At 42.6% G+C, this 10,581-nt stretch overlaps 1 protein-coding gene across 3 annotated transcripts in view; it reads right to left on the reverse strand.

The window, feature by feature from the left end:
* The window catches only part of ryk (receptor like tyrosine kinase), a 36,243-nt gene extending 25,824 nt beyond the window's left edge, over nt 1-10,419 (reverse strand). For all 3 annotated transcript variants that reach the window (XM_083671663.1, XM_083671664.1, XM_083671662.1), the window contains exon 1: nt 9,785-10,419. In XM_083671663.1, the coding sequence (XP_083527789.1) occupies nt 9,785-10,004 (220 nt within the window). In that variant the 5' untranslated portion in view covers nt 10,005-10,419. The remainder of the gene's footprint in view (nt 1-9,784) is intronic.
* Between the last annotated feature and the right edge of the window lie 162 nt (nt 10,420-10,581).

Genomic DNA, 10,581 nt, shown 5'->3' on the forward strand with positions numbered 1-10,581 from the left:
GCTATTGGGGCTCCACAAAAAAACAGTCAGTTCAGGTTTAAACAAAAGGAAGCCAATTAAAAATGAAGTCTTGCTAGACAAAATCGCCCGCCAGTGCAGCAAATCTTGAACAAAAGAGATGGGAGAGAGGGCCTCCCCCTTTAAACGGCATAGTCCTTGGTGAGTGGCATTGAGGAAATGAATACAGCTGCCAATCATCCGCTCACTGTTCACAAGGTCTTTTCTATGAGCCTCTAGTCGCCTTTCAGCCCCTCTTGAAGGAGAGATGGGGGGTGGTTGGTCCGCTCTGGGCTCTTATTCAAGTTGAGCTAGCAGGACTGACGTCACCAAACACATTACACACTATGAGGAGTAAAACTGAACTATTTCCTAAATAGGTTGGGTAAGTGTGGTGTGGTTGTGCTCTCATTGCAGAGAAGTTAGTAATGTACTAGCCTGCATGGAACATTTACATATAATGCATATTCCATTAATTAATTGAAAACAGTAGCCTACATTGAGATGTAGAAGTGTTAAGTGCTATGTCTGAAGAATGAAGATGACTTACGACAAACAATCATATCATCTGTAAAATGAAACAGCTGCACCCAGAATAGGCATCCATCTCTCCCCTCACACACAGACACAAAAGTTTGAGTAAGAACCTGAAATTGATTTGAAGGGGAACTCCTGATTCAGTCATAGGGTTGTTTTTTTTGCCTGTGGTTATGAGCTTAACGTGACTGGAAAAGCCCAATATTTGTACTGCCATGGTGAGCAGGGAGATGAAGGACACTGTGTGAGTGCCCTGAGAGAACCAGAAAACAGACTCTCTTAGTGCTTACTTTCCACCGTGACAAATTTCCTCAGTTTGGGCTCTACTCCGCAGCTCCATGTGCTGCTGGGCCACTGATGCATCTTCCATGGAACACCAAGCTCAAACAGGCGGTCATTATGGGAAACAACGCGCACGCACATGCTTGCACGCACCCTCCTTCTGAAACTTCCACTGTAGTAGGTTTAGGCCGAGATGATAGTTGCTAGATATTGCAGGAGGTCAGAGCTGGACAGCGAGGATGTGAGCCACAGCCGGTGAGGGAGCTGGGGGGTTGAGAAGTGCAGGTGGTGAGGAGGAGGCTGGAGGGTTAGCAAAGCGTCCCATGTCACAGTGAAGGATTTACAAGACAGTGAGTCAATTAGCCTGTCGGTCACATGTGCAAAAACAATCAGGGATGCAGCCTGCCTGTACCTAACTCAATACACACACACACACACACGCTTTGTTTTTTCTGTCTTCATCATGTCCCAATGGGTTTCTCATCATGTCGCATTCCTTATTTTAGTAAAATTATCAAAATGAGGACAAATAAAGCCAAAACTACCTGTGTTCATCAACTGTTTTCAACAGTTTTTAAGATCACTATCACAGAAGAACAGTGTCACGGTTGCTTTAGAGACTGTATTGATTCTCATACAGTAACAGATAAGGATGTCTGTGCGAGTCTATTCCAAACTGGAAATACAGACTGTTTTGGCTTTGAGAGCAGTAACATACAATGGTGGTTTACATAATCTGGTTGAGGTACAGAATTTCAAACCCTGTAACAGCCTGTAAGAGCATGTTAATTCAATGTTGTTACTAAAGTAATTACTGAGTTACTACACATGTAGCGGTAATTGCCTGAGGAATGTATCCACTTCACATATTAGTAATACATATCTATATCATACATATCTTGAAACACTGGTTTTGTCAAAAGCCAAAGACATAAAACTAAGGTAGAAAGCGGTCCAACACATGTTCATATCATGTGCTCTCTATACCTTCTGTTAAGTAAATCATCTTGTCTCTCAGAATAATTTTGTCAACAAGAGGCAGCGTGTGTTGAAAACTGTGTGCAACGGACTGGAAGCAGGGCATCGTGCCAACCTGAAATGCACCAGACTCTTGAAAGCATCCAACCTGAGGCTAACACTCAGCCCACAACTACTGTAGCATTTTTCAAAGAGTTATGTAAAGGCACTATCAATGGGCAGCTGCATTTCAGCCCAATAGACCACATACACAACAGCTCGTCTTAGACTAGATCTGGATGGTCAGGTAGCCCACTGTATCTGACATTAGGCCTAAATGAGCTGATCTACAACACGAGTGATTAAGGTGGAGCGTTTCTCAAACTGTCAAATGGTCGGTGTGTACTGATCTCATCTTAGTCGTAATCATGTTTTATAAAAAAATAAAAAAATAATCCATGTCCCACAATGAGAAGTACCAGTACAATGTTCAGAATATGACTCAAAAGATCAAGGCTTGGATTCTATAGACCTTGAAATTGGCCACTAACTCATCAAAATGTAAGCTATGCACTCCCAGCATGTGACTAGGCCTAAATCAATCATGAATAGGCTACATAGACAAATGAGTGAGTAGAAATGCATACATTTACATTGATTCTGCACCTCAGGTCAGACAGTAGGTCAAACAAATGTGAAGAATTTTAAAAGCCAGCTCACGTCCCGCATGGGCTGCGGTTCAGCGCTGGTGCTTTGGTTGATATGCCATCCTTCCAGACCTGAGTACTGACTACTCTCCCAACTTACCACACCACACCTGAATGATCTTGCGCGTGCTTCTGCGCTCATTAATGAACATATGCTTCATGGATGACTGTTTTTCCTGACAGGTTTCTGAAGGATGGTTTAACCTGCCTGGCGAAGTCTGGGTCGGGCTCTGTGGAAAGATCCTTTGGAATAAGCAGGTCTAGATTGTCACGGCCGTGTTGTGGCAGTCTGATAATGAATAAGGCCTGTACTTCAGAAGCAGGAAGCCCCCCACTATTAATTACAAACACATGCGCCATTACTTCAGCTGCCATCTCCATCAAGGAAACACCACTTGAAATTAATTCAGCGAGAGGCCATCCTGGAACTCCCACCACTCAATCTTGTGGAAACCCAGCAGTGCTTGTGGTACAAGCCAAACATGATTGAGCAAAACATTCTGATATCAAAGAGATTGACAACATTTTTTCAGTTTACAGATGACTGACTTGTTAGTTGCATTTTTACTATTATTCTTTCTCAGAGCAGTACAAATGGGTATATTTTGGTTCACATTCCATACCTTGCAGACATCTTTCATCTATCCTTGCTATCCGTCCCCCTCTAAGTGTCAGGATCATCCTGGTGCAACTGCAAAGAAAAAAGAACTCCATTCCAAAAGTATGTGATTTATATCAACTACCCTCTTACCCTTCCACAGCTCTATGGTAACTGCTGATAAGGGCCTGGCTAACGATGCAGAGACTCCCTAAAAGTCAGCCTCTTCGGGAAGTCTGAAGATAGACCAACCGTTGATGAAACAGGACGCAGCAACACAGCTCAAGGTCAACTGTGAAAATGGGGTGTCAGGGTGTCTCCAATATCTGGAGAAATTGTCTGTTCCTCAAGGATAACAGCAATCAATTTCCTTTGCATTGTTGTACATCATACTTGAAATGCTAAGGTTTTACATAGGCACGACAGCCTCAATGTACTGAGACTGCTGAGGACAGTTACAGCAGTCCACTCAGACTGCTGCTTTTAATATCATTGTTTGTTATTGTTGGAGGCTGCAAGGACTCATGTAAGGGTTGTTGTGCCAGGTAGTGACAAAGACTGGAAGATTGTAAAGAGGAGGGGAGGTTCCATGGGCCAAAAACAAATTCTAAAAAGGAGAAAAATAGCTAAATAATTCCAGATTCCAAAGTAAATCAGCATACTTAGCAGCAGGGGATAAAATTAACTTTTTGGCCTAGAAGCCAAGGTGGATCAGAAAATTTCAGCCACATTTTAATTTAATATTAAGGCAAATATCACAAAAAAAGTTTTGCACCTATCCCTGTCAAAATACAACTAAATATTTTCCCCTGCATGTTTTCTCTCACGAAGTCGTATGGTCGTATGGTCACATGTAGTTGAATTTGACTGTTTTATTATTTTTAGGTTGTAACCAGAGACGTTGTTGTAACTAAGAAAGCTCATAGACTCTGGGGTTTGTTTGACAGTCAGGAGAAGCGTGAGTGAGATGCGCAGCAGTTACAAATGTTGACCATAATGTTGACCATAATGTTGACCATAATGTTGACCATAATTGTAGATCGCACCGGTTCCGTTTTTTAAATTGAAGCATAGTATTCGCAAACCTTTGTTGCTACCCACCAAAGTGGCTGGTAAGATTTACAGATTTACCTGCCAATGCCAAAATCTACCCGCATTTGGCAGGGGTCAATTGTTTTCCCTGCTTAGGAGACTGGTGACAGAGCCCAACCTGGTATTCCTATATCAGCATGCTAACGTTGAATAAATAGGAGGGATAAGGGAGTGGTGCAATGCCCTGTTCATCTTCTAGTGACTGCTACTGAGGATGCCAAGACAGATGAAACACAACAATGTGCCAGTGAAAAACAGACCAAAGACTGCGCCCAGAGGTAACGGAGCAAGGGAGGCTACACAGACAGAGAAAGCCTTGTCTTACAAGCCTGTGCCAGACTAGCAAATGCACAAAGAGCATGTAGGCCTCCAGTGGGCCACACCCCAGCCTCCAGTGTCGCACTGTGGAAGAGAATCCCACCTCTCCCCTTCTCCGATATGCTTTTTTTTTTAAGGTATCATTCATAAAGTAATCTCTGTCCACACACTTTCATCACCACATACCAAACTATCAGAGACGATGTGAGGGCTACCACACAGCTAGAGGGGGTGCAGGCAAACCCCAAGAGAGCCTATTGCCTAGTTAGAAGAAGATTAAAGTAGTAAAGGGGAGCCACAAGAGTATACTACCAGGCAATCAAACTATACTGAGAGGCGAAGAGAAGAGTAAATGGGTGTAAAAATGAGTACAATAAAAGGACTGATGGCTTATGTTGTCACTTCTCTCTGACTGCATGACTGTGTCATAGTTGTTGTAACTATAGTAACTACTATAGTTAGGGTTACTAGTTACACCGATTGTTCTACTGGCGACAAGCACACTTATCTTAGCCACAGGACAGAACTCAGTTAGATGTTTTCAGTGCAAGAGATCAGGCACAGACGTAAGCAGGTGTTAACAAAAGCAGATAGGGAATGCAGCATATAACAAAATTAGACAACTTGCACTAGGCCTAACCTAATTTGAGATCACATGCATTCAACTGTGTCTACAACAATGGTTCTGGGGAAAGCATGGAAAACGTGCCCTCATGTGGTCTGCAAGAATAATCCATCTCCAACATGTATACATCGCGTCAAACTGAGTCCAAGTCAAAGTATCTGACACGACTAATTGTGATGAATTCCACCTTTCATCAAGCACCAAGACATTTGAGATACAGCAGTTTAGCATGCTCAGAGAAAAAAATATAGTAAAAATAAGTAAACAGAAAAATGGATAGGCTAGGTCCTCTGCTCTGCAGCACTCTGAAACTCCTGCAGAAACTGTGGCAGATTAAGATCTGTAAAAGGAATTACAGAGCCTTGGAGACCCCAGAGAGAAGGAGAGGAAATGGCTGAGAGGGATGAGGGGAAAGCGGGAACGTCTATTGAGCCCTGATCTGAGAGAGCATAGCTGATCTCAGGCCTACTCCTTACCATAGCCTGCCATTTCTTTGTTAAGTATCAATTCAGTGACTCTCTATCTATGTGTAGGCAGCATTCGGCCACTGGTTTGACGGCCTTGTACACCAGCACAGTCACTAAAACAGACATATGGAAAGGTGGCTGCATTTTCTATCCCCAAACATTTGGATACTCTGCAGCCGGCAACCTCCTGAAAAGGTAGACAAAGGCAAACATAGATGAGTCATCCAAAACAGGACCACTCATCCTAACCACATCAACTGTAATCAGAGCTTAGGCTATTCCTTTCGTGGGAGGGAGGGAGAAGGGGAGGGGGGGCGGCATTTAGAGCCAGGAGCTCCTGTTAATGTGATATGTGACAGAACAGAGGTCCACTCAAGAACTGTTCCCCAAGGATCCCAGTCCCTCTATTCAGGTTAAAAACAATGGCACTGACGGCTTCACTTGCTTCTGAGTGAGGCAGCACCTGCCTGTGTACTTAAAACCAAAGGAGAAATAGCTAAGACAAGAGCAAGACACAGTACAATGGGAAAGTAGCCTTTACTCTCCATATGTATACGTAGAACAGAACATTCATTTTGTAAATTTTCCTGAAGACATTCGTCCTGCTGAAAATCCTGAACACTAGAAGCCCCAGGCCATCATTACTAACCAAATTACCCAGAGTGAGGTCCGGAGACGTCCATTTGTTGACACTATCATTGAATTCCATCATTGAATTCCATCAATACCATGCAAAAAATAATGCACTGGTTGTGTTTAGTCAGGACTTGAGAATACCACATTTTGTATTTTAAAAAGCTACCTCTTGAATATAACATATTGACGGATGCATTTCAACCTGCGGTCAAATGTGGAGCACTTTACAGACTGAAGGTTGCTTCACTCTTTATCACCCGCACTCCCGGACGGTGGAAAGCTCCCGGTTCTTTTTTGCAATCAACTTGTTTACCAGGGAAATTGAAGAAGTCAATTTCTGCCTTTGCCGCTGTATTATAATGGTATATGTATGGTTTCGATGGACAACACTGAAGACAGTAACTGTTTTTTCATAAACCCACCAGACACACACACAGACAGACAGACAGGAGAGCCTCATCCATTATCCACACCATTACGCATTGACTGCCCACTTTCCGTATTGTTGATAACAATAAAGCCCCCCCATCGTCTCAAAGTCCAGGGCTGGTTTGTTGTCCTCGTCCGTCCCTGGTACATGTCTCCTCTTTGGAGGCTGGGTGTGCCCTGGCTTCTATTCACTGGCTTCTATTCCACATTGATGATGCAACGCATTCATAACTGTAAGGTCAGTTTTGAATCACCATGATGACGATAAATCTACGGTAAGGCGAGCTAGCTTTTAAATGAAAAATTCTGCTACAGCAAAAAGCCTAATCTACCCATTTCCTCCTTGAATATGTTTAAACACACAGAATTCCAGAAAAACAATGTAAGAGGAAAGATTCCAGATCTCTCCAATAAACTTGCATTATGATCCACATAATCAAGTTAGAAAATCAAAGGGGGAGCAAACCGGTCTCTCTGTCTTCCATCATGACCATACACCCAGAAAATAAAAAAAATAATATACAAAGAACATAAAAATGAATACAAGTCACAGACGCTGGTCGTGGTCGTGTTTACAATGAAAGAAAGAAAAACTGTCCCAATTGCAGGTGATCTGCTGAAAAACATTCTCTCCAAATACCGTACACAGTGAAACTTTTAAGGGGGTCTCCACAAATCCCGACTAGAAATGAAAACACTGATAAGAGGAGGGACGGGGTTATGGGAGGTCTATTGAGGTCTTTCCATAGACTACAGATTTCTTTACGTCCCAAGCTGTTGACACCGCTAAATCTGATTTACCATGCTCCACAGGGATTAGTTCCTTCAGCACACTGGCTTTCAAGTCCATATTACAGGGTGTTCAACCAAGAATGCATTTGTTGACCAATGAGCAATCCTTTAAGAAAGCCAATGATACAAACCACATGTCTCCATCATAATCCGTTGGAAAGTTATTGGAATCATGGCCATAATTATGGTAAATAAATCTATGGCCAGAGAAAAAAAAGTGTCAAAAATCTGGAAAATAGCATCCAAAATAATTAGCGCTAGGCTGCTACTGTAAGTCACATTAGGCTACATGACATGCTGTCTTTCTCATTGACCAGATCATCTTTCTTCTCAAATCCGCAGGACATCAGACAATACAGAGTAAGATAGACATCGATTTTGAGACACATGTAGTATTTTCATATTCTACTATATGTTTTTTCATATTCATGTGAAATGATTGTTCTCTTTTGAAGACCTCACAAAAACAAGGGTATCTTTGTGAAATGTCGTCAACGGAGCACTGAGCGTACCACAGCATTTTATTTTCAAAGCCGTTTACATTTAATTCAGCTCATGTCTCTTATTTAGCTTTTTGTGACCCGTGGAAACAACTTTAAGGAAGACCACCACAACATGCAAATCATCAAAAGTTACTGTGAGACTGCGATACCACAATGTCAACAGTCTGTCAATAATACATTATCAAATGTATTAGATTACGAAATCCGACTTTTTGGGTAACATGTTAATGATATGTTAGTGAAATACCCCACTGAACCATCCAAAACATCATATTGTTTTGATCAAATGTGTTTTATAACATTAGGAAGTGAAATTTCATCACCAAAGCGCGCTCACTCCTACTCTGGGCAGAGTGGGTGAACACCCTACATATTATGAGAAGCTGTTCAAGCCTCTCAGCTCTAGGCTTCCTCACTGATGCAGGAAATTGTTACTCCAGCACTTCAACCCCCTCATTAGGCGGTTCTGTGGCACTCTCCCTGTTAATGACTGGTTCCAAACTGCACTGCCTGTATATCTTTAACAAACCCCTTATTAACAACTCACTACCAATCAATAGGGTGGCGTTTGTTTTGCACCAGTAGAGTGGTGATTGTTATACACTAGTAATCAAACATAACATCACAACAGAAGAAAGACAACCATAAAAACATCTAAAAACAGATCTCATTGATGAAATAGAAACATATGACCCTAGCTCCGATACGACACTCCATATAATTTCATGAGATGGAGTGTTGTCATGATGGCTTGATGGAGCGCTGCGACTTAATTCAACCATGAGTACACTTACCTGTTTTGGCATCACTTATCCAAGTTCTGAAAGGATCCACGTACTCTCTATATCTGAGATTTTCATCTGACCCACAAAATATCCAAAAGGCTGCTTAATATCCATGCAAATTAACTTCATACCCGAAGCCAGGGTGGAAAACTCCAAACATGGCACTCAGGATGTCCGCATAGTGTGCAGGTAAACCAGAGGGTGATTGGCTAAATGCCATAATTGTGAATGAAGAAGCGGAAATGCCATTGCGGACTGCCATGACTTTTGGATATTTCGTGGGGCCAATGAAAATCTCAGATGATGGAGGGTGGATACTTTCAAAACTGGCATAAGTGATGCCGATGCAGGTAAGGGCAAACATGGTTGAATTAAACCATTACGTCGACACTCCATCTCATGAACTGCTACATATGACCCCTGCAAGTCTGGAGAAGCCATTAAGTAATGGCTTAAAACGATCTCAAATTCAGTTAGGGCTAAAAAATATGATGCATGCGTTTGGCTGAAAATGCATGTAGCCTAGCTATATGGCCAGGCTCTGACATTAATATATTCCTTCAGAACAAAGTGGTCCCTGTCCTCATTTCATATGCTTCCTATTAAGAGTAATGAGTTACTAAAAGTCATGGTTTGGATTTGGAAAATACTGCATCCTTTTTTCTCTCAATTCAATATTTTCCATGTTACTATGGTCACTAGACACACTTAACATCATGCATACAAGGGTGAAGTACAATGCATGCCCCTTGTGTATCCTAGACCTGTTTTCAAAGGTACGTGTCAATGGCCAAATTGATTTATGGGGCAACTATTTGCATTGGATTCGCAAGATATTGGGCAACTTGAGGTGGACATTACATAAGTTGTTGGATCAAGCTGGACCAAGTCTCTGCTTACTCTGTTAACTTCCCTGCAGAGCAGCCTCGCAAGCAACACCAAAAACTGATATAGCTATCATACCCAGCCAGCTAACTTGGATAGATTATTTTTTTTACCATGGTCAATTATGATATATCAACTAGTTATATGAGGGCCATGCAGGTCACCGGTCCTTACCCAAAAGCTTCTTCACCTCCTCCTCGCTCATGTATACGTTGACACTGGGGTGATTGTTTGTGATGATACCCGGAGCACTGCTGGGGTTGGCGAGACAGACAGCCCCTTCGAGCAAAAGAAGGAAAAAGAAACCCCCCAGTCTCCAGCGCACCGAATGTGGCCAACCTCGGGACACCGACGTACTGCCACAGCGGTGAATCAGTCTCCGCTGCCCTAACATTGCAGTTATCTAGCTCGGGCTAGTAGCTAGCTCGTTGTGCACTTCTTCTTCTTGCTCCCCTTGTTTCCAAAATGTATTCGTCACCCGTTGCTTAAGGTTATTCCTAAAGGCAACATAACTACCTACTTGATGTAGGACCGCACGTTCCGCGTTGTTTCCCGTTTCTCCAGGATTGTGTCCCTCTCTAGAAAACTTGCTAACTGCTTAGCCTAGCAGGCTAACTTCGGGCAGACTCGTCCACGCTTAATTATGGTTTTCTCTTGTTAGCGAATGTTTAGACTCAATTTCGGATTAGTTATTAACCGCGCCTACGATCATATTCACATTGGTTTAATTTGAGAAACCCAAAAGATAGCTAAATAGTAACGTTCTACTTGAAAATAACAGCCAGCTTTCTTCTTCCATGGTCTCTTCCTTCCCCTTGCTTTCATTAGAAGGAAGGCGGGGGGTGGGGGCATCGAGGGGTGTTGCACGCATAATGACAGGATGCAAGGTCGAAACGCGCGTCTTCGAATTTCGGTAACGTGTAGCTCCATCTCTTGGCTTCATTCGAGTTCCTCGAGCGCACCGAGTTATA

The sequence above is a fragment of the Argentina silus genome (genome assembly GCF_951799395.1).
Source record: "Argentina silus genome assembly, chromosome: 6".
NCBI lineage: Eukaryota > Metazoa > Chordata > Actinopteri > Argentiniformes > Argentinidae > Argentina > Argentina silus.